The 26,858-nt window shown below is 47.8% G+C and overlaps 3 protein-coding genes across 6 annotated transcripts; 1 reads left to right on the top strand and 2 right to left on the bottom strand.

The window, feature by feature from the left end:
* Positions 1-699: 699 nt before the first annotated feature.
* On the bottom strand, positions 700-23,785 carry LOC117648254. Its single transcript, XM_034390662.1, has 6 exons — positions 23,770-23,785; positions 7,927-8,037; positions 6,817-6,906; positions 5,691-6,168; positions 4,851-4,952; positions 700-1,959 (listed from the first exon to the last, which is right to left on the bottom strand). Exons 2-6 carry the CDS (start codon positions 8,031-8,033, stop codon positions 1,225-1,227), a joined length of 1,512 nt encoding a protein of 503 aa, XP_034246553.1. The 5' UTR covers positions 8,034-8,037; positions 23,770-23,785; the 3' UTR covers positions 700-1,224.
* On the top strand, positions 8,258-19,280 carry LOC117648253. 4 transcript variants are annotated; one of them, XM_034390658.1, is made up of 7 exons: positions 8,258-8,640; positions 9,712-9,924; positions 11,040-11,129; positions 11,800-12,271; positions 12,808-12,909; positions 14,137-14,829; positions 18,774-19,280. In XM_034390658.1, exons 2-7 carry the CDS (start codon positions 9,818-9,820, stop codon positions 18,822-18,824), a joined length of 1,515 nt encoding a protein of 504 aa, XP_034246549.1. In that variant the 5' UTR covers positions 8,258-8,640; positions 9,712-9,817; the 3' UTR covers positions 18,825-19,280. The 4 variants fall into 4 exon arrangements, with proteins under 4 accessions (XP_034246549.1, XP_034246550.1, XP_034246551.1 ...); XM_034390659.1 differs by lacking the exon at positions 8,258-8,640 and adding an exon at positions 8,802-8,901; XM_034390660.1 differs by lacking the exon at positions 8,258-8,640 and adding an exon at positions 8,993-9,104.
* Positions 23,786-23,883: 98 nt separating the features above from the next.
* Positions 23,884-25,585, bottom strand: LOC117647823. The gene is made up of 4 exons (XM_034389792.1): positions 25,519-25,585; positions 25,341-25,432; positions 24,693-25,008; positions 23,884-23,909 (listed from the first exon to the last, which is right to left on the bottom strand). The coding sequence occupies exons 1-4, from the start codon at positions 25,583-25,585 to the stop codon at positions 23,884-23,886; spliced, it is 501 nt and encodes a 166-aa protein (XP_034245683.1).
* Between the last annotated feature and the right edge of the window lie 1,273 nt (positions 25,586-26,858).

Below are 26,858 nucleotides of genomic sequence, written 5' to 3'. Positions count from 1 at the left end.
CATTCATATTACGAAAAACCAACGAAAAACATTTCTCTATATTAGGACCGGTTTGTGTCATGACTTAGCATTATGACTGCAAGGCATTTCTCAGTAGGAAATTGGGTGTGTTGACATAACGACAACCAACCCCACAATCAAATCGACGCCTCCTAGTAGAATATATCTGTCAGTGCTGATCCAAGAGAATCCCAACTGTCAGCGCAGATTGTGCGACGTGAAAAGCTATTTCTTCTAAAATTCGTGCATAATAACGTGGAAGCTATATTTCAGTGATATCATGATTCGTTGCTTTGGACTGAAGAGAGCCAATCTGCAGTTTTAGCCTCCTCTGAAACCTCTGAGCAGTTAGGACTGTTAACAGCACTGACAGCTCGGCGTCGATTAAATCTGCGCTGAGAAAACCTTACAAACTAATTGAGGCCTTACGTAGAAAAGCAGCTTGTTACATCAAAGTATTTTGAGCATACAGAAGCTCACAAAGACAATACTTCATGATTTACGAAACTTTATATTCGTGTACGAAAGTAAACTAGTTTGTACTATGAATGCTCAAAATACCTCGATAGATTTTAAGCGTGTGAAAAGGACAATAATAAGACTCTGCTATCAACTTTGAGGGAGATTTAAAAAAAAATCACACCGCTAAGTACTTTTAAAATGTCTTAATGGATTGTAAGACAATAAAAGAGAACTACGATTGTGATAGAAACAAAAGATGTGTGTTTACTATCGTCATCGATAAAATAACATTTCAACAAGCAATGCAGACTGAACGTCATGCTGTGGGAATTGAAGAGCTTGCTAGACATGATAAACAATTTCGTGTTTTAAAAGAACTAACACACGAATCAAACAAAACAGAATCAGCAGTCTAGTTTTCTGTCTCACCAAACCGAAAATTACGTACAAAACAACGACATTAATTCACTTTTAATAATAAAGTTAAGAAAATCCCATATGTAATCCTTCTCAAGTTCTGTTCTTGGTTACCACATTACATGCGAGAATCATCGATCCACACCGTACTAACACCGATGTGCAGTGCACGATCGGTTCAAGGACAAGTCAGCACAGCCCCGGCAACAGAACGTCAGGCGGTGGGAAATAAATGACTAAACAAGCACGACAAACATGAAACAATTAGCTGTGGGGGTTCAATAAAGAGGATGCTAACAATGCCATGATAAAAAGGAAAAGAGAAAATTGAGATGAAGCACTGTGTTACTCGTCTCTCCACGTAAAGTCTCCCAGCGGCGGAAACTGTGGGCACTTGTCACACTCCTCGCATTGGACCTCCACTATCCGGACTGGCTTCACTGGGTCCCTCGCCAAGAGTTTGTCCCAGACTGCCTGCTTCTGCCGTTGGCACGACTCTGCCGCGTGGGGGAGGTTCTTGTTGGGAGCGGGTCCACGCACCAGCACTACGCGCCGCAGCGCCACCAGCCCGCACTGGCGCAGCCCCTCGGCCAGGTCCTTGAAGTGCCACGGATCTTCTCCCTCGGACGCGCACAGGATCCACAGCTCCTGCAGTGTGGCGGCGTGGGCCTTGGCCAGGGACAGGACGGTGGAGGCCGGCCGGAGGCTGACATAGAGCCACTGCAGGCCACAGTGACCCGCGGGCAGAGGGGGGAACACCACGTCCAGCGCACCGGGGGTGTACCAGTCCAAGGCGAGTTTACGCAGCCTGGGCATCCGCTGCACGGACTGGAGATGTCCCTCTGAGACGTTCACCACCTCCAGGTCCTCGAGTTGCAGCGGCAGGCCTGGGGCATTCTCGATGCTCTCGATCGCGTGGACGCTTAAGTGGCGCAGCGCGGGCATGTCCTGAATCACCTCGAGGTGCTCACGGACGGCGTTCCCAACCCACAGCCACTCGACGCGCGGGGCGACGCGCTGCAGCAGCTCTGCACTCCAGTTGGGCCGCTCCTCGCAATCCAGTCCGTCCAGCTTCCTCACCTGCAACAGGCAGGCGCACTCCGCGTCACTACTTTCATCACACGCTGCTGACACGCTATATGATCTCGGGTCATTCCCCGCCGAATCGACGATGGTCTGTTTTTGAGGTCGATGGATTCGGTCCAAACCACTTTTAATCGATGCATTGGGACCCCAAAGGAACCCCTCTAAGAGGATTTTTTTTTTTAAATCATTTTTCCCAGAGTTATGGCCAATACCAGTTTGGGAAATTTAGTGAAATTTAGTGAAAACAGTACTTTTCATCTTATCCTGTGAAAGTGCGATGTGAGACCCCTTAGGCTTTTATTTCCATTTCAACTAGCTTAGAGAGGTCCTAAAAACCTTCTCCTCTGACTGAAGGTGAAAAATCAAAAAATTTCTATTTTTTACTAAGGAAAATTTATGAAAAAAAGTGAAAAATGAGCATAACTTTTTTACGTGGTTTGAGAATTTTGACGATACTTTATCCTAAGATTCACTTTAGGTGACCGCTTAAAACTACAGAATATTTCATCTGGCAATACGTATCTTCACTGAATCGGGTTGATAAAACTTAATTTTGAGCTAAAATTTTACTCGAAACTTTTGACGACAAAGCGCATTGACTCCAAAATCAATTTTCAAAGGCCAAAAAGTTACTAATGATACATCTTGAAGTCAGGGCAGATTAAATACCTCAAGAATCCATCCCATTGATGCTCAAAATGTTGATCGCTCCTTATTTTAGGTATTTTGCTCTCCATTTAAGCCTAAACCCATAAAGTACATGGTGGTCGGTGGTACTGGTGGTAATGGTGGTCCATTGATTCAAACAGTTGATTCTACAGTGTCTGCATTGTTTGTAAGTGGTGTGTACTGGTAAAACTAAGGCATAGTATTATTCCTGTCCTCAAGCGTAAAATCTTACAGTGTACTCCTGTGCTTGACCTCAAGCGTAATAAGAGCTATGTTTGAAGCCAAGCGTAATCAAGCCACATCAGAAATTCTGACCCCCTGCTTCAAGCGTAAAGCCAGGACACTCAATTTCAAGCATAGTAAAAACCCATGCTGCTACAAGCACAGGAGAATGCGCACATTCATTATGCAAAATCAGCTCAAATTTTTATAAGATTTAAGATAGGTAAGATAATAGCTAAGATATTATCTTAAATTAAATTGAGCTGATTTTGCATAATGAATGTGTGCATTCTCCTGTGCTTGTAAAATGCAGCATGGGTTTTCACTATGCTTGAAATTGAGTGTACTGACTTTACACTTGAAGCAGGGGGTCAGAATTTCTGATGTGGCTTGATTACGCTTGGCTTCAAACATAGCTCTTATTACGCTTGAGGTCAAGCACAGGAGTACACTGTAAGATTTTACGCTTGAGGACAGGAATAATACTATGCCTTAGTTTTACCAGTACACACCACTTACAAACAATGCAGACACTGTAGAATCAACTGTTTGAATCAATGGACCACCATTACCACCAGTACCACCGACCACCATGTACTTTATGGGTTTAGGCTTAAATGGAGAGCAAAATACCTAAAATAAGGAGCGATCAACATTTTGAGCATCAATGGGATGGATTCTTGAGGTATTTAATCTGCCCTGACTTCAAGATGTATCAATAGTAACTTTTTGGCCTTTGAAAATTGATTTTGGAGTCAATGCGCTTTGTCGTCAAAAGTTTCGAGTAAAATTTTAGCTCAAAATTAAGTTTTATCAACCCGATTCAGTGAAGATACGTATTGCCAGATGAAATATTCTGTAGTTTTAAGCGGTCACCTAAAGTGAATCTTAGGATAAAGTATCGTCAAAATTCTCAAACCACGTAAAAAAGTTATGCTCATTTTTCACTTTTTTTCATAAATTTTCCTTAGTAAAAAATAGAAATTTTTTAATTTTTCACCTTCAGTCAGAGGAGAAGGTTTTTAGGACCCCTCTAAGCTAGTTGAAATGGAAATAAAAGCCTAAGGGGTCTCACATCGCACTTTCACAGGATAAGATGAAAAGTACTGTTTTCACTAAATTTCACTAAATTTCCCAAAATGGTATTGGCCATAACTCTGGGAAAAATGATTTAAAAAAAAATCCTCTTAGAGGGGTTCCTTTGGGGTCCCAATGCATCGATTAAAAGTGGTTTGGCCCGAATCGTCGATTCGGCGGGGAATGACCCTCTCGTACAAACTTTGTACAATTTTTTGAGTAGGATCGCGATGAACTTATTGCACAAAACTGTGAGCGACCTTAATGAAAAATGAGCAATTTTTCACACGTAATCCGTACGAAAAGTTCGGACAAAAACCTGATACGTCTCGTACAAAATTGCACCCTTAAAAGTCTACGAAGCATTTGCTTCGTAACTGCAAAGAAAATGAAGGCATTTGCAGCAAAATCCGTCGTAATACGAAGCATTTCTTCATAAACTGAAGCATTTCTTCGCAGATTTTGTCGTAGAATAAATGAAGGCATTGTAGAATTGCTTCGCACTATGAAGGATTTTGCTTCATAATACGAAGCAATTTCTTCGTAGATCACTGAGAATGAAAAAGTCACGATCATGACTTAAATTTTGAGTAATTCTTCATCACCCGAATTTGGGTGAAGAAGCCCCACCCAAATTTGGGTCATAATACTATGGAGTCATATAAGCAGCTGATGCAACAGTCCTCACCCGAATTTGGGTGATAAAATATACCTCTCCCGAAATTGGGTATTGATCAAGACTTTTTCCCTCTCAAAAATTATGCAATGCCTTTAGTTTCTTCGCTTTACGAAGCGGCTGTTCGCAGAGCTTTTACTGTGTGTACGTTGCGTATAGAGCAGACCTCACACCATGTCTCTGAGAAGCTGCAAGAATAAGGAACGCGGCAGTGTAAAAACCCAAGATACGGAACCCTCACCTTGTCAAGGCCTGGCTTCTCCAGGGTTTCGTCCAGCTCCTTACTGTGCTTCTTCTGCTTGCTGAGTTCTCCCACATCCATACATTCTTCGGGACGGAAGACCTGGAAGCAGTACGCCAATCACATTTACGGAAGAAGACACCGAAAACGCCTGAAAAATGTTCATGCGATTGCTTTGAAATAATTGTTGCAAGCGTCTCGTTATCATTTTCGACATTTTCGGACAAAGAGCATTGTAGGCTCGGAGGTCACGAGCAAGGCGGCTGACAGTCGAATCACCCTTCGGGTATGAATTCAGGCATTTGAAAGACACTTTCACTGAAAATCTATCGGCGTGACTTCGTACCGCTGCAGGGGCGTGAATGAAGTGTCACGCCAATAAACGGCATGACACAAAAGTCACGCCAAAAATCGGCGTGACTCAAATATTCACGCCAATGTTTGGTGTGAATTTCTTGTCATGCCGCTTTTTGGCGTGACTTGTCTCAGAAAACGCGTTGTCATTCACGCCAAATGACGGCGTGACTCACATGTCACGCCGTTCATCGGCGTGAATTTCGTGTCACGCCAATTTTTGGCATGACTTTTTGTCACGCCATAACTTGGCTATGTGTCCGACCATTACGTTTTCAGTGTTGACATATAAATTGAGACTTAAGACACACATATTCTTATACAATATCAAACAATTAACAACACTTAGAAATATCCTAAGGATTTCATCGCCAACCAAAATTTCAGGCAAAATCTTGAAATTTCCATCTGGCATGTGTGCTCCTTTGAATGTCTCATTCCATAGGCTCTCAACCTGTAGGCAAGGTTCAAGGTGCGCGAACCTACCTTGGTGAGGTTCCAGTCCTGATGCATCTGCAGCACCAGTGGGCAAAGCAAACTGCGTCTGGAGCCTGGAGCCGCCACCTGCAGTTGGCCCTTCCAGGTGGAGCAGGGCAAGTCCACCTGCAGCTGCAGCTGGCACTTGGCCTGGAGGAGGGTGGTGGCGTCCTGCAGCAGCTGTTCCAGGCCCTCTTCCAGTGTGGGCTCCTCCAGGTCCCGGCAATCCATGGCCGCCTCCCACAGCTCCTTCTTGGCCTCCTCGACGTGCCGCAGCCTGCCGCGCCACTGCTCCAGCTGGGCCTCCAGCACGCCCTTGGCGTCCAGCAGGGCCTTCACCACCTCGCGCGCCGACGTCGCCACCTTGTCCAGACGCTGCAGTTTGGGGGCGGCCTGTTCTGTGCGAAGCTGGCGGAGGGAGCACACGGAGTGGGCCGAGTCCACGCAGTCCTCCAAGGCATCCTCGCTGCAGTCTCGGCACCACAACCTGCGCAACACACAATCCACATCACATGGCCGTAAAATAACTGTGACTGCGGTTCCTAGCTGAGTGGAAACTACACTCAAAAAACCATGAGAACATTATGACAATATCCTTCGCAAAGAAGAACTTTCTCTGCAAAGCTGCAAAGGAGGAAACAAGTTGTCTAAACTGTGATGAAATATTCTTTGTAATAGAAACTTCTTTGCAAGTTCTACAAAGGAAACTTTTTGTAAAAGGCGAACAAATGTAAGCGCATGTTACAAACTTATGCTACAGATAAAATTAAATGCAGTGACGCATTAATTCCTTTGCATCCACAAATGAGTTTCATTGTACATAAAAACTAATTTTGTGATTAAAATGTTATCCGTACACTTGACAACTAAATGAATGGGATGCCATTTATCCAAAAATACATTGCTGACTATCTGAATTTAAGTCCTTCTATTGCATATTATCAATCTATTATAAAAATAGGGGGTGGAGAAATCTGTTTTTCTTCGCAAACTTGTAGAAAACATGTTTTGACTACAATGGCCCTGTTTCCTAGGCAGGATACAGAGAATTTTCTTTGCATTGCAATCACATTCTTTAAAGGCTTTTGAAAGAGTAAGCCTGTGGCATTGTCTGCACGGCACTCACTCCACTCACTTGAGACTTGAAGTGCTGCCATTCGTGTTGGCAGTTTCGGGACCCGAGAGCTCCTCCTTGACTGTCACGACCTCCGACTCCATCGACAGGCTGCAAATATCAAACACATCTTTTGTATAAACGCATACACTTGAAGTGGGGCCACACCTCATTCTAGTTTCTGAGTTATGGATGTTTACGTTAACTTTTAGTCGCTTCACCCAAATTCTCCTCACGACAATGGAAAAGGTACCTAGTTTTCAGATTCAGGCATTCAAATCTATTTTTAAATGGGGAAAAGATAGCGTTCCCCTTAAATATACCTCCCTTAGTTTTCATGAAAGGGACCCACACCCACATGAGGGAACAAAGCGTTCTCGCTAAATGATTAGGTGGAATTTTGAATGTGCAACTTCCACAATTAAATGCAAAAGTAGAACTGATCCATGAAGCAGAAGAAAGGGATAACTCGATTTTCATCATTTTTCAGGAGAAACAAAACACTGTTAGCAGGGTAAACTTAATCCAATCAGATGAATGATGTAACTGCATTTTTGTCAAGAAAGCCTAAGAAATAACTGAAAATTTTCAAAAGTGTAGCATCCCCCTGTAGACGGTTTCTGTGATTTAAATCTTTACGTTGGAACCATGTTTATGTAGTTTTCCCAAACAAGGCGGAATCTGAGGACAAATCAAGTGGAGCTGAGGTCTGCATAGTGTCTGTATTTCTGTTGTACATTTTTGGAGTTACCTGTTTTTTCAAACTAGTGATGGGTAATCAAGTTGAGTTGATTCTTTTTACACTAGATTCATAGAGACACAAGTTGAGTTGTCTCCTTTTGCCATTGAGTGCTATGGAATGGAGTTATGTGGACTTCCGTTGAGTTACCTTCAATTTCCAATAAAATTTAGACCGTAAAGGGGGTCAAGTTAGGTTCTATCGATTTTTATGAGGATTTTCTCCTAAACCGTTAGGAATTGGGTCAAACAATTTGGTCTGATGGTGCAAACCATCATGAGGGGCAATAATAAGATAAAAACTCAATTTGGATCACCACCGGATGTGCCTACAATTGCATCATTCATGGGACAAAAAAAGTCCCGTGACATTTAGTGTGTTCGCAACCGTACCTGTCAGTAGGAGATCCTTCTCGCCGCTGAGACGGACTGCTTCCCTGCTTAGACCTCTTGCTGGCGTCTCCGGCAGGGCTCGACTGTGCTCTCTTCTTGGGAGGCATTCTGCTGCAAGATGCGAAGTCTCAAATAGGAATCTAAACTCAGGCGCTGTCACGGGCCGGAAGCAAGACGTGCCAACGGAAGTAACAATCAACCCCTGGTCTGCACTGAAAAATAATGAGAGAGCATTAAAAATAAATGCAGATTAAAAATGGCCTACGAGGTTTGATGCAGCAAACGGCCTTCATATTTCAGCCATGTTACAGCTCGTTACAGTGAATCCGAGTCCGACGCAAGCGTAGGACAAAGTCCGTGCAGCGAACAGTGCAGGACTAGGCTTACCTCACCGCCTACACCTTCAGCCGCGCTCCGTACATCCGGTGTAGGAGTCCGGAAGCGACCGCGGCGGTGACAGCACGGAGCAGAATGGTGGCTGCTCCGTGGTGACAGGGTGGAGGGGTGGGGTAACGAGCTCCCTGAAGCACGCCTTTGCAGTGTTATGCAGTCACGCTGGCCCGGCCCCGCCCCTCACACGGGTTCACTGACTCAGAGCAGGCACTGCGCGGGATCAACAGGTTTTCACTGTTTTTTTGACGTGGTGTTCGCAACAGTGTACATCAACCGTAAGGATTACGCAAAATTGCTGCCAACTCAACCATAGCTACAGAGGTACGTTGTTTCTATGCGAGGAGAAAGCTTGATTTCGTAAACAAAACACGTGGGTACCGAACAGCGATATCGCCAACCTTTCTGCAAAGTAAGTTCGTGAACCCGTGGGAGGGGCGGGACCGGGCCAGCGTAACTGCGTAACACTCCAAAAGCATGCTTCGGAGTACTCATTACCGCACCCCTCCACCTTTACACTGCCACGGTCGCTTCCGGACTCCTACACCGGAAGTGCGGAGCGCGGCTGAAGGTGTAGGCGGTGAGGTAAGCCCATCGTCCTGCACTGTTCGCTGTACGGACTCAACGGAGAATTACCACAAGCTATTGACAGAATTTTCTGTTGCTTTTGGCCACAGCCACAGTGCCCGACTCACACATGCATGCGCGCGCGTACTCACACACACACGCATACTAAAAAGTTGCGCAGCGATATGCCTTAAATGTCACAAGTTCACTGCGAGGAAAATGTACGGTTTTTACTAACGGGATTTGCCGTACTTAGAAGTACGGTGTTCACCGCACTTTCTACAGTGCAGTACCTAACCCATTTCTTCACATCAGTCAATCTCGACAATTTAAAAAAACTCACTTAAACCCCTTGACATTGAATCCATGGCTACACGATAAAAACGGAACCTGGTTTTCCCAGGAACTCCCTGGAAATCACCTATACCTTCACCATTGGCCTCCTGGGAAAACCAGGTTCCGTTCTTACCGTGTACATCTTTACCATGCAGTGTTGAAACTACGGTAAACTCCGTACTTTCAGGGAACGGCTAATCCCGTTAACCGATTAATGGCGAAAACCGTACCTTATTCTCAGTGTTAGGAAGAAAGTTCACTTAATACGAAGAATTTTCTTTGCATCGTGAATTGAAAACCCTATGCATGATCTATATCTACGTGCTGCAGAAATTCTGCTTTGTCCTACGCTTGCGTCGGATTCGAATTCACTATATCATGGCTGAAATATGACAAGTCTATTGGGTTCAAAATTACGCCGTTCGGTGCATCAAACCTCGTAGGCCATTTCTAATCAGCATTTATTTTTAAAGCTCTCTCATTATTTTTCAGTGCAGACCAGGGGGTTGATTGTTACTTCCGTTGGCACGTCTTGCTTCCGGCCCGTGACAGCGCCGGAGTGTAGAACCCTTTTTGAGACTTCGCATCTTGCAGCAGAATGCCTCCCAAGAAGGGAGCGCAGAGGAGCCCTGCCAGTGACGCCAGCAAGAGGTCCAGACAGGAAAGCAGTCCTTCTCAGCGGCGAGAAGGATCTCCTACTGACGGGTACGGTTGCGAACACACTAAATGTTCATGTACAATTTTGTACGTTGATGCACAATTTCAAACCTGTGTATCATCGTGTGTAAAACTGTGCGTAAATTAACACAAATCTATGCGTTTTCACGCGTGGTATTAAGCAAATTTATCCAGGAAGCGGAAGAAGGGAATAATTCGACTTATCTCCAAATTGAGTTTTTGTCTTATTATTGTCCCTCATGATGGTTTGCATCATCACACCAAATTGTTTGACCCAATTTCTAACAGTTTGGGAGAAAATCTACATGAAAATGGATGTAACTCAACTTTATCTCTTTTACGGTCTATATTTTATTGGAAAATGGAGGTAACTCAACCGAAGTTCACATAACTCCATTGCACTAAATGGCAAAAGGATGCAACTCAACTTGTGTCTTTATGAATCTAGTGTTAAAAGAATCAACTCAACTTGACTCCTCATTACTAGTTGGAAAAAAGATGTATCTGCAAAAATGTGCCACAGAAATATGAACTCTATGCAGAACTCAGCTCCACTTGAATTGCCTCCAAATTCCGCATTGTTTGGGAGAACTAAGTAAACATGGTTCCGTTGTCCATTCCAACGTAAAGATTCAAATCACAGAAACCGTCCATAGAGAGATTCTACACTTTTGAAAATTTTCACAATTATTTCTTAGGCTTTCTTTACAAAAATTCAATTACATCATTCATCTGATTGGGTTAAGTTAATCCTGCAAACAGTATTTTGTTTATCCTGAAAAATGATGGAAATTGAGTAATCCCCTTCTCCTGGTGCTTCATATATCAATTCTACGTATGCATATAATCGTGCAAGTTGCATGTACAACATTCTACCTACACATTTTGTGCGAACGCTTTGTTACCTCATTTTGATTCCCTTCAGGAAACCTAAGGGAGGTATATTTCAGGGCAATGCTTTTTTTTCCCTATGTAAAAATAGATTTGAATGCCTTAATCTGAAGACTAGGTCCCTTTCCTTAATCGTGAGGAGAATTTGGGTAAAGCGACTTAAAGTTAACGTAAAATTCTATAACTTAGAAACCAAAATGAGGTACTTCAAGTGTATGCGTTTATACAAAAGATGTGTTTGATATTTGCAGACTGTCGATGGAGTGGGAGGTCCTGACGGTCAAGGAGGAGCTCTCGGGTCCCGAAACTGCCAACATGAGTGGCAGCACTTCAAGTCCCAAGTGAGTGGAGTGAGAGCCGCGCAGACAATGCTACAGGCTTACGCTTTCAAAAGCCTTAAAAGAATGTGATTGCAATGCTAGGAAATGTCTCTGAACACTGCCTAGGAAACAGGGCCATCTTTATTAAAACTGTTCTCTGCAAGTTTGCGAAGGATTCTCTTAGTGAGACTGCGTATTCAGTTCTGGGTAGACTTTAAAAAACAAAATTTATCAACTTGTGAAAAACAGATTTTTCTGCCCCCTAATTTTATAAAAGTTTGATACGCTATGGAAGGACTTAAATTCAGATAGTCGGCAATGTATTTTTGGAAAAATGGCATCCCATTCATTTTGTTTTCAAGTACATGGATAATTTTAATCTCAAAAGAAGTTGCTACGTACGATTTAACTTATTTGTGGAGGCAAAGGAATTTATACATCTCTGAAATTAATTTTATCTATAGCATAAGTTTGTAAGGTTCGCCTTCCACAAGAAGTTTTCTTTGTAGAACTTGCAAAGAACTTTGTATTGCGCATAGCAGTTTAGACATTGTTTCCTTTGCAGCTTATTTACAGAGAAAATTCTTCTTTGTAAAGGATATTGTTCTCAAGGCTTTTTGAGTGTAGTTTCCACTCAGCCAGGAACCGCTGTCAGAGTTTTTCATGTCCTTGTGGATTGTGCGTCGCGCAGGTTGTGGTGCCGGGACTGCGGCGAGGATGCCGCGGAGGACTGCGAGGACTCGGGCCACTCCGTGTGCTCCCTCCGCCAACTGCGTTTGGAGGAAGTGGCCCCGAAGTTGCAGCGTCTGGACAAGGTGGCGAAGTCGGCGCGCGAGGTGGTGAAGGCCCTGCTGGACGCCAAGGGCGTGCTGGAGGCCCAGCTGGAGCAGTGGCGCGGCAGGCTGCGGCACGTCGAGGAGGCCAAGATCGAGCTGTGGGCGGCGGCGGACGAGGGTCGGGACCTGGAGGAGCCTACACTGGAGGAGGGCCTGGAACAGCTGCTGCAGGACGCCACCACTCTCCTCCAGGCCAAGTGTCAGCTGCAGGTGGACTCAACCTGTTCTACGTGGAACGCCGGACTGGTGGTAGCGGCTCCAGGCTCCAGACGCAGTCTTCTTGGCCCACTGGTGCTGCAGTTGCACCAGGACAGGACCCTCACCAAGGTAGGCTCGTGCAGCTGGAACCTTGCCTACAGTCTGAGAGCATATGGGATGAGGAATTCAAAGGAGCACACTCAAGATGGGAATTTCAAGATTTTGCCTGAAATTTTGGTGGGCGATTTTTTAATTCTCAATTTATATGTTAAAGTGTCTTTCAAATGCCTTAATTCATACCCGAAGGGTGGTTCGACTGTCAGCCTCCGCGCTCGTGACCTCCGGGCCTGCAAAGCTCTTGGCCCGAAAATGTCGAAAATGAACGAGACCGAGGGGGGAACAGCTTCCCACATTCGTTGTACAAAATTTGACCACATTCCACATTTAGGAGGCAAAAACGCCAGTAAGTAGGCAACATGTGTGGCAAAAACGCCAGAAATCCTGCACATTCTTGCACATTCACACAATCATTGTACACAAAATTTTACAGTGGGTCACCCCTCGAACGAGACGCTTGCAACAAATATTTCAAAGCAATCGCATGAACATTTTTCAGGCGTTTTCGGTGTCTTCTTCCGTAAATGTGATTGGCGTACTGCTTCCAGGTCTTCCGTCCCGAAGAATGTATGGATGTGGGAGAACTCAGCAAGCAGAAGAAGCACAGTAAGGAGCTGGACGAAACCCTGGAGAAGCCAGGCCTTGACAAGGTGAGGGTTCCGTAGCTTGGGTTTTTACACTGCCGCATTCCTTATTCTTGCAGCTTCTCAGAGACATGGTGTGAGGTCTGCTCTATACGCAACGTACACACAGTAAAGACTCTGCGAGCAGCCGCTTCGTAAAGCGAAGAAACTAAAGGCATTGTATGACGAGGGGTGAATCACTCGGCGTTCTGGTGTACACATGAGTACGGGTGAGTACACCTTGCTTTACTCATAAATTTCACAATTTTAAACGTTTTAAGGCTTTATTTAGCGTTTTTAACGGCAGTCAACGTTAAATCAGTCGAAAAACTAGAGAATTTCATCTTTTTTAAACTTGTGAGTACACTGAGTACGGGCAAATTTGTACACATGGGTACACTAGTAATTAACCCCTCGTTGCATGATCACTGAGAATGAAAAAGTCTTGATCAATACCCAATTTAGGGTGAGGTACACTGTATCACCCATATTTGGATCAGCTGCCTTTATGACCCAAATTTGGGTGAGCCTCACCCAAACACCCAAAATGTTAGTCATGATCATGACTCTTTTATTCTCAGTGATGTATGAAGCAAAATCCTTCATAGTGCGTAGCAAATCTCCAATGCCTTCATTTCTCCGACAAAATGCTTCATATTAGGAAGAAATGCTACGACGGATTTTGCTGCAATGCCTTCATTTTCTTTGTAGTTATGAAGCAAACACTTCGTAGACTTTTTTGGGTGCACTTTTGTACGAGACGTATCAGATTTTTGTCTGAACTTTTCGTACGGTTTTCGTGTGAAAAACTGCCCCTTTTTCATTAGTTTTGTGGAAAATCACGCACAATTTTGTGCGATAAGTTGTGCTCAATAAACTTGTGACGTATCGTACAAATTTTGTTGAATATCATTTAGCCTGTCAGCAGCGTGTGGTAGGCACACTGAGAACAGGGCATAATGTAAGGAATTTCTACAACTGCCCTATCCGGGCGACGGAGGGGGGGGGGGGACAATGGGGCCCAAACGCTATGAGTATAGCGTCAATGAGTGAATGCAAAAGCATTGCACATGAAGTGCAATGCCTCCCCATCCCCATGCATGAGCATACGGCATCTTCGGGACGCATTGCACGTGCAATATGCCTGAGGCATTGCACGTATGTGCGATATCTTAGTATATTGCACCATACGTGCTATACTCCTAGCGTTTGAAATCTCAGTGTAGTAACGCGGAGTGCGCTCGTGTGTTTCAGGTGAGGAAGCTGGACGGTGTTTGGTGCCAGCAGCGGCCCAACTGGTGCAAGGTGCTGCTGCAGCGCGTCGCCCCGCACGTCGAGTGGCTGTGGGTCGACAGTGCCGTCCGTGAGCACCTCGAGGTGATCCGGGACATGCCCGCACTGCGCTACTTGTACGTCCACGTGTCGGAGAGTATCAAGAACGCCCCAGGCCTGCCGCTGCAACTCGAGGAACTGCAGGTGGTGAACGCTGAAGCGGAACACCTGCAGTCGGTGCAGCGGATGCCCAGTTTGCGTAAATTCGTCGTGAAATGGTACCCCCACGGTGCTCTCGACGTGGCCTTCCCGCCTCTGCCCGCGGGTCACTGCGGCCTGCAGTGGCTCGGTGTCAGCCTCCGGCCGGCCTCCACCGCCCTGTCCCTGGCCAAGGCCCACGCCGCCACACTGCAGGAGCTGCGGATCCTGTGCGCGTCCGAGGGAGACGGTCTGTTGCACTTCAAGGACCTGGCCGAGGGGCTGCGCCAGTGCGGGCTGGTGGCGCTGCGGCGCGTTGTGCTGATGCGTAGTCCAGCTCCAGGCTACCCTGACGAGAACCTTCCCCACGCGGCAGAGTCGTGCCAACGGCAGAAACAGGCAGTCTGGGACAAACTCTTGGCGAGGGACGCAATGAAGCCAGTCCGGATAGTGGAGGTCCTATGCAAGGACTGTGACATGGGCGCGGGAGGGAGCGGCGGAGGCGAAGAGAGGACCACAGGTAGGACACTGCGAAGCAGACAAACGCCAGTCGTGGTGGACGCCAAGATGGACGCCGTCAAGAGGCCCAAGAGCACGGTAGAGAATCAGAAGGCCACTGACGCAGCGGCCAAGAGCATGATGAAGAAAGCAACGACCCCCGCGGCCAAGACCAAGACACCATCAAAATGAAGCTACTCTCCATGAATATTTGTGCGGTGTCAGCCGGGCACAAACTCGCGGCACTGGAGAACCTGACTCGCATGTACTGCCCCGACGTTGTCTTCTTCCAGGAGGTATCGTGCCCGTCCTTCAGCTTCTCCGGCTACAACGAGGCGGTGAACATCGGCGACGCGGGCCGCGGGACGGCGATCCTCTGGCGGCGCGGCGTTGAGCTCAAGAACATCAGGAAGCTGCCCAGCGGCCGGGCAACGTCGGCATGGGTTGGCGACGTCCTGCTCACCAACGTTTATGCTCCGGCAGGGTCCAAAGGCAGGAGGGAGCGGCCGCGCTTCCTCATCGAGGATTTGCCCCTGGTCATGGCGGACGCCGGAGAGCGGATCGTCCTGGGGGGCGACTTCAACGCCGTCCTCAGCAAGGCCGACACGACGGGCGTGGCGACGCCGTGCCCCGTGCTTCGAAACGTGGTGACGTCACTGAGGCTCCGCGACGCATGGACAACCCTGCGCCCCAGCGAGCCAGGATTCACGTTCCACTCGGCCGTGTGCTCGTCCCGCCTCGACAAGTGGTACGTCAGCGCCGCCCTGCCTTTGCTTTCAGTCGAACTGCACGCCGCGCCCGTCTCCGACCACACCGCCGTGCTGCTGCATCTGGACAACGCCGGAGGCAGCACAGCGCGCACGGCCGTCGGAGGGGGTGCCTACGCTGCGGGCGCTAGCACGCCCCGCCGCCGCGAGACGCTCTGGAAGGTGGACCCGTCGCTGCTGCTGAGCCCGGCGTTCCTGCCGCGATTCAGGGAGCTGTGGGAGAGCTGGAGGACGAAGGCCAAGGACTTCGAGGACGTCGTCGAGTGGTGGGAGCAGGGCAAGGTCAGGATTCGGTCTCGGCTTGCAGTGTGGGCGCGGGAGTTCCAGGCGGATGACAACTCGCTGGACTTCCTCCAAGGCTGCCTCGATGAGCTGGTCGCACAGCGGGGCGCCGACCCCTCCGTCCAGCCCCGCATCGCCACCATAAAATCCAGGATCATGGACCTGCTCGCACGCCGCCTTCCCGGGCTCGCCGTCCGCTCTAAGGCCATGGACGTCGTCGGGGAGGTGCCAGGGGTGCACCACGTAGCCGCGGCGATCCGGCGGAAGGCGGCGACCAGGGTCGAGTCCCTGCAGGACGCCGACGGCAACGTGCTTCGTGGCCAGGAACACTTGCAGCAGCACGCCCACCGCCACTTCCAGGCCCTGCTTGGCGCCCCGCCGACCGGCCCCGCGCCCCATGCGTCGCGCCTTCTCGACGAGGTCGTCGAGGACACGGTCACGGAGGACGACAACGAGGCCCTGCTGCGCCCCGTCACCGAGGAAGAGCTCCTGGAGTGCCTCAAGCTGTCGCCGCGCGGACGCAGCCCGGGGGACGACGGCCTCACCGCGGAGTTCTACCTCGCGACCTGGGACATCCTCAAGGACGACTTCCTGGCTGTGGTGAACGCCATGATGGAGCGTCGAAGGGTCGGCGCCAGCCACGTCCGCGGCGTTGTCACGCTCATCCCCAAGGTGCCCACCGTGACCAAGATTGGCGATCTTCGGCCAATCACGCTGCTCAACGTGGACGGCAAGGTCTTCGGCCGCGTCGTCGCGAGGCGCATGGACGCCCTGCAGCACAAGATCCTGGATCCCATGCAGGTGCGCGGCGGCTGCTCGCGCAACATGCACGGCGCGCTCCTAGACCTACGCGACGCCATCTCTCTCGTCAACCTAGCCAACAAGCAGCGCGGCAGCAGCACGGCGGCGTGCCTTGTGTCGGTGGACTTCGCCGGCGCGTTCAACAACCTGCTGCACGACTACATATGGGCCGTGCTGCGCAAGTACGGCTTCTCTGAGGGCGTGGTCCAGCTCATCCAGAGCATGTACTTCGGGGCCACCACTAGGCTCCGCCTCAACGGGGAGCTCGGCGCGCCCATCCAGCTGGGTCGCGGCATCTACCAGGGTCACACCACGTCCATGCTGCTCTTCAACATCTGCGTGTCGCCGCTGATGCGGGCCCTTTCCAGGAAGCTGGTAGGGCTCGGGCTGCCCAACGTCAACGGCGGCAACGTCCAGATTCGCCTGGCCGCCACCTCGTACGTCGACGACGCCACCGTCATCCTGGAGCACCCCCGCGAGGTCAAGGTGCTGGTCGACGTCCTGGAGGCCTACGGCGAGGAGTCGGGGCTCTGCGTCAACCGGGAGAAGACGAAGGCCCTGCCACTCGGCGCGTGGCGGACCAGCACACCGATGCCCTTCCCGTACGTCGAGGAGGTCAAGGTGCTGGGGGTGACGTTCACCAAGACCATCGCCGGGATGTCCAAGGCCAACTGGCCAGCACGCCTCAACGCCCTGCGCGCCGCCCTGGTGGACGCGCGTCTGCGCGCCCTCAACATCGTCCAGCGCGTGTTCTACGCTAACACGTACGCCTTGTCGCTCCTCTGGCACTGTGCACAGGTCCTGCCCATCCCCGCCGGAGTCGCCAAGGACGCCAGGAAGGCCCTCTCCAAGTTCCTCTGGGCCGGGGAGCCGCTGCGAGTCCCGCTCGACGTGATGGTGCTGCCGCCCGGGCGAGGGGGCCTGGGGCTCCACGACCCCGCCGCCAAGTCCCGAGCCATGTTCGCAGCGAGGTGGCTGACGGCGTCCAGGGCCGAGGAGCCCACACTGTCGGGAGGCTGGCTCGCCGTGCTGCAGGAGCTCTTCGGGGACGCCGATGTCGTCCCGCCCGCGGCGAGATTCTTCGCGGTACTCCGGACGACGTGCCGCGAGGTCGATATGTCAGACGACGTGCAAGGTCAGGCCCTCAACCGTGCACTGTACCAAGCCATGCTTCTCAACAGCACCGCCGAGCCCAGGGTACAGCGGAGGACGCCGACAGCCGACTGGAGCACTGTGTGGGCGAGGGTCTCCTCCAAGACTCTGCCGCTGCGCGCCAGGGCCGCCTGGTTTCGCGCGGTCCACGACGTCCTGCCCACCAACGCCAGGCTAAAGGCCGCCAACCAGGCCGAGGACGTCGCCTGCAGGGCCTGCGGGGCCGAGGACACGGTACTCCATCGCCTGCTCGCCTGCCAGCCGGCCTCGAGGGCAATCTGGACGTGGACGGCGGCGCAGCTGGCCGAGGTCACCGGGGTCAACGCCGCCAACATCACGCCCGAGACCCTCGTCATCCCGGACATCGCGGTGCCACCCGGGTCCGCCACCAAGGCCCTCGTCCAACTCCTAGGGACGGTCGCCGAGTACGTCGTCGAGAACGGCGTCCATGACGAGCGCCAGCTGCACGCCCTGGTCCGGCGCCGCCAACGCCCGTCACGGTGAGAAGTCACCGCCCCGACAGTGTACCAGCCAGCGCCAGGGGCACCGCCGCCGCCGTAGCCACCGCTGAGCCAGTGTGGTAACAAGCCGGCGCGCCCCGCTCCGCGCGGAGTATTGCCCTGTGATAAACTTTCTGTGATAAAGAATGCCAAACCCTGAATAAAATAAATAAAGTAAATAATATAATGTGATATATGTGATGTAAGGTAACTTCTTTCGGTTTTAAAGTGTCAATGTGTCAATGATTGTTAACTTCCCTGGTAGCAAACGTCTAAACGAATTAAAATCACCTTTGAACAACCCATTTTAAATACCAGCATACTTTTGTTATATTGGGCAACGTTGTTATCTGTTATATATTTTTATTTCTTGTTGTTAAAGGCTGTCTAAAGACCCAATAAAAATGTTAAAAAAAAAAAAAAGTGCCCACAGTTTCCGCCTATGGGAGACTTCACCTGGAGAGACGAGTAACAGTGGTTCATCTCAATTTTCCTTTTTATCATGGCATTGTTATTATCATTTCATTGAACTCCACCGCCTGACGTCCAGGCTGTGCTGACCTGTCCCTGAACCGATCGTGCACATCGGTGTTTGTACGGTGTGGATAGATGATTCTCGTATGTATTGTGGTAACCAAGTTAACACCTTGAAAGGATAAAAGATGGGATTTTCTTTGCTCCATACGTATCATTAAAAGTGAAATTATGTCGTTGTTTTGAACATAATTTTTGGTTTCGCGAGACAGAAAGCTTGACTGCTGAATCTCTTTCTTGTTTGATTCGTGAGTTAGTTTTTCTAAACCGAGAACTCGTTTTTTATGTCAGTTAGCTTTTCAATTCCTACAGCCTGACGTTCAGTTTGCATTGCTTCTTTTATGTTATTGTTTCGATGTCGATAGTACACACACATCTTTCGTTTCACTCACAATCGTAGACCTGTCTCTTTTATTGTCTCAGAATCCATTAAAACATATGAAAAGTACTGAACGCTGTGATTTTTTTAAAGTTTTCCTCAAAGTTGATATAAAGGGTCTTCATATTGTCCTTTTCACACGCTAAAAACCTTACAAAGTATTTTGAGCATTCATGGTACAAACCAATTTGCTTTCTTATACGAATATAAAGTTCTTAAATCATTAGGTATTGTCTTTGTGAGCTTCTGTATGCTCAAAATACTTTGATGCAACAAGCTGCTTTTCTATTTAAGGCCTCAAATAGTTTGTAAGGTTTTCCCAGTGCAGATTTAATTGTGCGGCTGGTTCCCGATATGTACCACAGAAATACGGACTCTATGCAGACCTCAGCTCCTCTTGAATTGTCCCCAAATTCCACTTTGTTTGGGAGAACTAAGTTAACATGGTTCCGTCATCAATGTCAACGTTAAGATTTACATCACAGAAACCGTCTACAGAAGGATGCTTGCGCTTTTGAAAATTTTCAGTTATTTCCTAGGCTTCCTCGACAGAAATGCAACTGCATCATTCATCTGATTGCATTAAGTTTACCCTTGCAAACAGTTTTTCGTTTCTCCTGAAAAATGATGAAAATTGAGTTATCCCCTTCTTCCGCTTTATGGATCAAGTATTTTGAGCATTTTGAGCATTCATTGGACCAAAAACTAAGTTACTTTGTTGCACGAAGAAAAAGTTAGTAAATTACGAAGTAGTTTCTTTGTAAGCTTATGTATGCTCCAAAATACTTTGTTTTAACAAGCTGCTTTTCTTAGCAAGTCCTCAAATGGTTTGTACCCAAGGAGAACAGAATTGTCACGAAAAGCTCATCGTGAGCTGATTTCGGGTCACATGTGACCTCATATGTGCTTAAATCGTGACGAAATTTCATCACCTGCAGCTCACGGTGACCTTTTCGTGACGATTCCGTTTTCCTTGGGTAAGGTTTTCTCAGTGCAGACTTGATTGTGTGGCTGGTTCCTGTTATGTCAAACACACCCAATTTCCTGCTGACAAATGCCGTGCAGACGGTATGTTACCACAGGGAGTTCGTATATTTTTTTTGGACCTAGCTCCTTTTTCCATCTAAGTTGTTTAAACTAAGGGGAATTACGCTGACTTGATCCCTTTTACAATTGATTCTTGTTCGGCATGTATGCACTAGTGAGAGCATGCTTGGCAGGCATGCGCTAGCTAGAGCGTACTTGCAGGCATGCTCCGGGTAGAGCTCACTATGTACGCTTTTCGAGTTGAATAGTAGGCAAATTTCCTGAGGACTTCAAATCTGATCTCAGTTTTGTCATGAGACAAGGGGTAATGGACTCGCAACGAAGCTGGCCGGAATCTCTGCCTTGCGAATTGTAGTCCACTATTTCTCCGACTAAATGTGCGATTTTTTAGATGGCTCGGGCATTTTCAGAAAGAAGATACCTTAAAGTATGCCCAAAATTCAAAAGAGTTTCGATTTTTCCACCAGGGCTTGAACAAGAACAGTTTCACCGTTGCGCTTCTCAAATGCGCAGGGCGACGGCCATGGTGCCAGCGGCGACGCAGGGGGGACGCATCTCCAACTTGCGATAGAAGCTTCCGGATGCCGCAAAAGTGATGGGACAAGTTGTGCACCTTGATATATGTCGAAGACAAACTATGTCCGGTCACTTTTGCGGCATCCGGAAGCTTCTATCGCAAGTTGAAGATGCGTCCCCCCTGCGTCGCCCCTGGCACCATGGCCGTCGCCCTGCGCATTTGAGAAGCGCAACGGTAAACCTGTTCCTGTTTGGGCCCTGGTGGGAAAATTGAAACTTTTTTGAATTTTGGGCATACTTCAAAGTGTCTTCTTTCCAAAAATGCCCGAGCCATCTCAAAAATCGCACATTTAGTCGGAGAAATAGTGAACTACAATTCGGAAGGCAGAGATTCCGGCCAGCTCCGTTGCGAGTCCATTACCCCTTGTCTCATGGTTTTGTGATGTGGCTCTCCGTTCGCTCGCATTAAGGTTACTGTAAAGTGAAAAAATGTGAAATATCATTTTCCACAATAGTTGTGGCATCATCGTTTGTATTTTGGTTTTTAGTTGCTTACTATAAAATGAACTTAAACCCAAAGTTGAGGAACACAACTCCCATTAGTTTCTGAGTTATTGAAGTTTACGTAACAAATTTAGTCGTTTCTCCTAAATTCTCCTTGCGATGAACCAAAAGTTGTCGAGACTTGATTTTTGTTTTACAAGCTCTTTATTGCTTTGTCTATCTTGTAGCAAAGCCGGATTTCCAAATTCCAACATCAAACAGGAGTTTTTCTCAAAAAACTAAAAAAATTACCAAAATTTTACTAAATTTAGTAAAAAAAGAAAATCACATTTTCCAAAAACAAATTCCAGCTATCCTATGCATATATTGTCAAATCCGGCTTTGCTAGTTTGTTTGCATGTCCATTGAACTTCAAAATAAAAAATCACACCTCTGTAAACTTTTTGGTTCATCGCAAGGTGAATTTTTAGTAAACGACTAAAATAACATTAAAACCCTCATAACTTTGGAACTAATGGGAGTTGGGAGTCCAGTCTGTGGCTGTAAAAGTTTTTCATAGTAAGCAACTAAATCACCAAAAACCAAAGCACTGCCACCTATACTTTGGAAGGTAGTTTTTTCACCTTACAGTAACCTTAACGGTTTCAAATTCAGAATGTTATACGATGAGACGTACGATGTTTTGGTCTTTACGGAATCAACGTCAGGCTGTCATACAACCTCGATGATTTTGGACCAGTCGTCCAAACACAACACTCTCAGCACGTTACTGACTTTTTGCTTATTTTTTCAGTACCTATGCAAGCAATTTTTGCAACCATAATACGTATTTCTTTAATGAACTACTTAAGAAATATTCAATATTGTACTGACATTTTTGTTGTTTTTTTTACATAATTTAACAAAGGAAATTAGTCGTACTTACTTAAAAAATACTAAGTATTATTGTTGCTAATACGAATACGTAGTTGTGTGGAGTGTTGCCCTTAGGTTAGTGGACAGACTTAAATCTATACTCTTACAAAAAATAAGTATAGTTTTGGTTAAACAGTTCTAAATAAATCGCTGTACGGCGAGAGCAGAACGGCCGGCCGGGCGCCCAGGAGCGCGGAAAAGTCCTTGATCCCTAATCCGCCGGCCGAGCGGCGAGCGCGCACTGGTCGGTCGCCACTGATTCCGCGAAGTCGCCACTCCAGCGCCACTCGGGAGCGCCACTCGGGTCGCCACACTCTACCAAAAATGTCCTGTCAATGCCGTTAATTTATTACCAGTTTTCACTGTAGGTCAACTCACAGCGTTTACTGTGATCTGCTCACGCGATTCACTGTGATCTTGTTCACGGTGTTCACTGTGGTCTGGTCTACAGTAAACACTGTGAGTTTGACGCCGCTGAGCATCGAAGTACTGCAAATCAGGCTCCAATTCACGGCGTTTACTGTGGCCACACACTAAACTTCTTGCGATGAAATCATCCGTATTACAAGCAAAATCTATCCGTAATTGCAATTGCACAAAAATGTCCGTAATACAGATAGGATGTATCCGTAAGAAGTTTAGTGTGCAGATCACAGTGAACACTGTAACCGAGATCACAATGAACGCCGTGAACTAGTTCACAGCAAACGCCGTGAATTGCATAACACAGCGGTTCTCAACCTTTTTCGGCTCGCGACCCCAAATTTGTAGCCAAAATTTTCGCGACCCCCAGGAAAACTTTCGCGACCCCACGCGACCCCACTCCTCCCCCCCCTAAAAAAATCAAAAAATCACAAAATTAATTTCGAAATATTATAATTAAACGTCTGTAAAAGAAATATCATCATTCTTTATCCGATCCGCGGACTGTGGTGATCTCGGCTTTCGACCCCGCCCCGTCGCCTAAGGCAGCCAACGACAAAACGACCAACGCCCACAAAGCGAATTGTGGATCGTGGATCACTACAGAGTAATGTCGTCGATGCGTCCTTTACCTCCAAAGAGTTAATCCCCCTCCCCTCCGTACACTTCCAAGAAGGATTTTCCCGCTTGTTCATGGCGCTTGCAGGCCTCAAATATCCGTGCAGCGACAAACAAGCAGTGGATTTTATAGTTTCCGCGAATCTGCGTAGGTTCCCGGCAGTGCCCGGGAGGGTTTCTATGCTCGGCCAGAGGGCCAAGCGGGAAACCGCCGCGACCCCAGCCACCTCACCGCGACCCCACAAAATTTTTTCGCGACCCCATTTGGGGTCGCGATCCCAAGGTTGAGAACCGCTGGCATAACAGCAAACATTGGTAATAAATTAACGGCGTTGACAGGACAATTTTTGTGGAGTGCACCGAAACTCGGCGGTTTTGGTTAAAGGACTTTTCCACGCTCGCCGTAAAGCGGTTTATTTAGAACTGTTTGACCAAAACTATACCCAAACGCAAAACAGATGTTTGGGTCTGTACGCCATACCCATTGACTTTGCTCGAAAAACATTTGATCCAGGAAGCGGAAGAAGAAAATAACTCGACTTGTCTCCAAATTGACTTTTTACCTTATTATTGTGCCTCTGGATGGTTTGCATCATTACACCAAATTGTTTGACCCAATTCCTAAAAGTTTAGGAGAAAATCCACATGAAAAATGGATATAACTCAACTTGGCCCCTTTTATGGTCTAAATTTTTTCGGAAAATGGAGGTAACTCAACCGAAGTCCACATAACTCCTTTGCACAAAATGGCGAAAGGAGATAACTCAACTTGTGTCTTTATGAATCTTACTCGCGACGCTCGCTGGGGGCTCCGCCCCCAGACCCCCGCATAAGTAGGGCGCATACCGAAGTATTTTAGGTAAGTCCGTGGTGACCAGAGACAAATTTTCTAAGTAAATGTACTGCTTCTTTTGGGGGGGCTATTTAACTGCTTTAGACCATATATATTTTAAGCTACTATTACTGCCCAAGGAGATAGGTTTTTGATTGATATATAGGTTCTTGATGATATAGGTTCTTCATTGATGATTTTGAGGATGTTGCCGGTGACGGGGACCCGATTACGGCACAGTTTCGGAAATGTCTCGACTAGACCTATCGATAGGGCGAATAAAAATTTTCAGTCGGTCGGTCCCTTTTTTTAAGATTGAGTTGGTTTGCTCGAAAACTGTGAGGAATTTTCAACTTATGGGATGTTTTTCCATTTTTCCACAAAAATTTTGGGAAACGAATGGAAAACACCGCAAGTCTCTACGACCACTCCTTGACCCCAAACATTTATATGAGTGAGTGAGTCAGTCAGTGAGTCAGTGAAACAGTCAGTCGGATTGGGGCTATATAGGTTCTTGATATCACATCGAAACTCATCCTTTGCGGGCCAAAAATGAATGGAACCAATTTTACTCTGCATAACATCAAATTTAAATTTCATCACGTCCAGATAAGAGAAAACCCCTTTGGGAAAACACAGGGGCTGTGCAAGGGACGCGGCGATGCACGTCTGGGCCTGGGCCACGACCGCGGCGGAGATCTTCTTGCCCTCGAGGCAGGGCACGATGAAGTCGACGAGGGTCTCCTTGGGGTAGCCCTCGTCCGCATGGCCCAGGGGGTGGTTGCGGCAGTCCGAGGCGGGATCCGCGTACGGGGTCTCGGGGATGGAGGACAGGCACACCTCGATGCGGCTGCTGATCTCGTCGCGCTGCTCGGCGGAGTAGTCGGCCTGCAAATGCCGTTCAGATCAACTCACAGTGGTCTCGTCCGACAAATAGTCAATATTTTAAAAATTCACTCAGATTCCAAACGCTATGAATGTAGCACGTATGGTGCAATGCGCTGAGATATCGCACTACACGTGCAATGCCACAGCCATATTGCACCTTAGGTGCAATGCTTACCAAAACTGCCCTATGCCAATGCATAGGAAAGTGGGGCATTGCACCAATTGACGCTATACTCATAGCGTTTGGATTCTCAGTGTTCTGACTGAATAACCGTTCGGCGTGACACTGAAACCCTGACGTCACCAGTGGAGAGCTGTTGCAACGAACGCACCTCTTCGAGTGCGGGCTTGAGAGGCACGGCCATGGAGTCCACGAGGCACTCCTCCACGGTGGCCACAGTGTCGTTTGGGGAAAATTCCTCTCCTTCAGGCACGAAGCAACGTCAGCGGGCACCATGTCCTGGGCGAGGCCGCCCACCAGGCTCCAGCGGGTCTCCATCAGGCACATGCCGGCGGGGAGTTCGAAGCTGCTCCGGTCCTTGACGGGCTTGAGGCACACCTCGATGCGCTCGGCCATCTCGTATATCTGGTTGAAGGCGTAGTCGTCCTGCTCAAAATGGAGGGACACCAGTCCAATAAACGGTACAACGGAATTATATCTTAACAAATAGAGACAAAAAAGGAGTAAAAATGTTACTAAAGAAAAATCTTTCAAGAGTGTTTTGGCGCTCAAAATAATGAACATTTTGCAGTGACTTGCTGTTGCGTGAGCTGCATTGATGACCCACCGAAAGTCACCATGTGAGAACGTCACAAACATTTTCTCGCTCGAGACTGGTAAGGTAAAAGATCAATTGTGGGTCACGAATCAATTGTGGGTCATTTTTTTCGACGGGTCACCGCAGACCCGACAGAGATTGAATCGATTTGAATTTCGCGGTAGACCTTCCTCTAACCTTTCTTTGTCTTCCCAAATAGCGTGTATGTCCGAGCGACGACTGTAACGGCTCCTATCAGGCTTCGAAGGAAGGCCCTTCAAAAAGTCGTGAAAATGGCGCCCATCCAACGAGGCGAAAAATCGTGTGTTTTTCAAATTGCCACCGTGAAGCTATTACGAGATAAAATTGGACGCCCTTGCTGATTTAGATTCATAATAGGTCAGGGAACATAAATTTACCATAGTACGGCCGAAATCATTCGATGCCATGGTGCGCGGGTGCTGGCAAAGTAGCGTTCGCTACCATGTCAGACCCATTATTTTAGACGAATTTTAGGTAGTTTTCCTGCTATTTTTTGTTTTCTGCGCTTCTGGATGACTGATGGATCACAGTAAATTCCATTTTTCTGCTGTCACATTTAGTACTACGATACGAAGGTTATGTTAAGCTTAGGCTACAGCCCCGGATGACAACGCTAGCTCTTCCAGTCTGCCATGCTATAAGGCTTTTTTGTTGGGGGGGGGGGCATTGCGGGGCTTACATAGCGCCCGGAAGGGGACCGCTCTCCAACTGCTGGCTAGGCACCCGTGGCCAGTCGCCAGTCCGGCCCTGTTAAAACGAGTCAAATTAATCCCTACAAACTAAATATTCTGACTGAAATAGAAAATAAATTGTAGCAATACCTCATGACAGGGTGTGGTGTTGGATTGTCTACCACACCGGCGGCCCTACAATATGCACTACAAAAGTTTCATCTCTAATCCAGGACGTTTAACTCACATCTGTCTCAGAGTGAAATTAGCCTGTTTATGTATTTTTCCTCTTTGAGTGAAAAACGTGTCTGCTTGGTTTATTGAGAACCAGGGACCTTTAATTAATGAAAATAAGAAAATATCTTGCAAAAGTGGTCAA

This window comes from Thrips palmi, unplaced genomic scaffold, assembly GCF_012932325.1.
Source record: "Thrips palmi isolate BJ-2018 unplaced genomic scaffold, TpBJ-2018v1 HiC_scaffold_3, whole genome shotgun sequence".
NCBI lineage: Eukaryota > Metazoa > Arthropoda > Insecta > Thysanoptera > Thripidae > Thrips > Thrips palmi.
The sequence above is the reverse complement of the archived record's forward strand: the minus strand, read 5'-3'. Positions and strand labels throughout refer to the sequence as shown.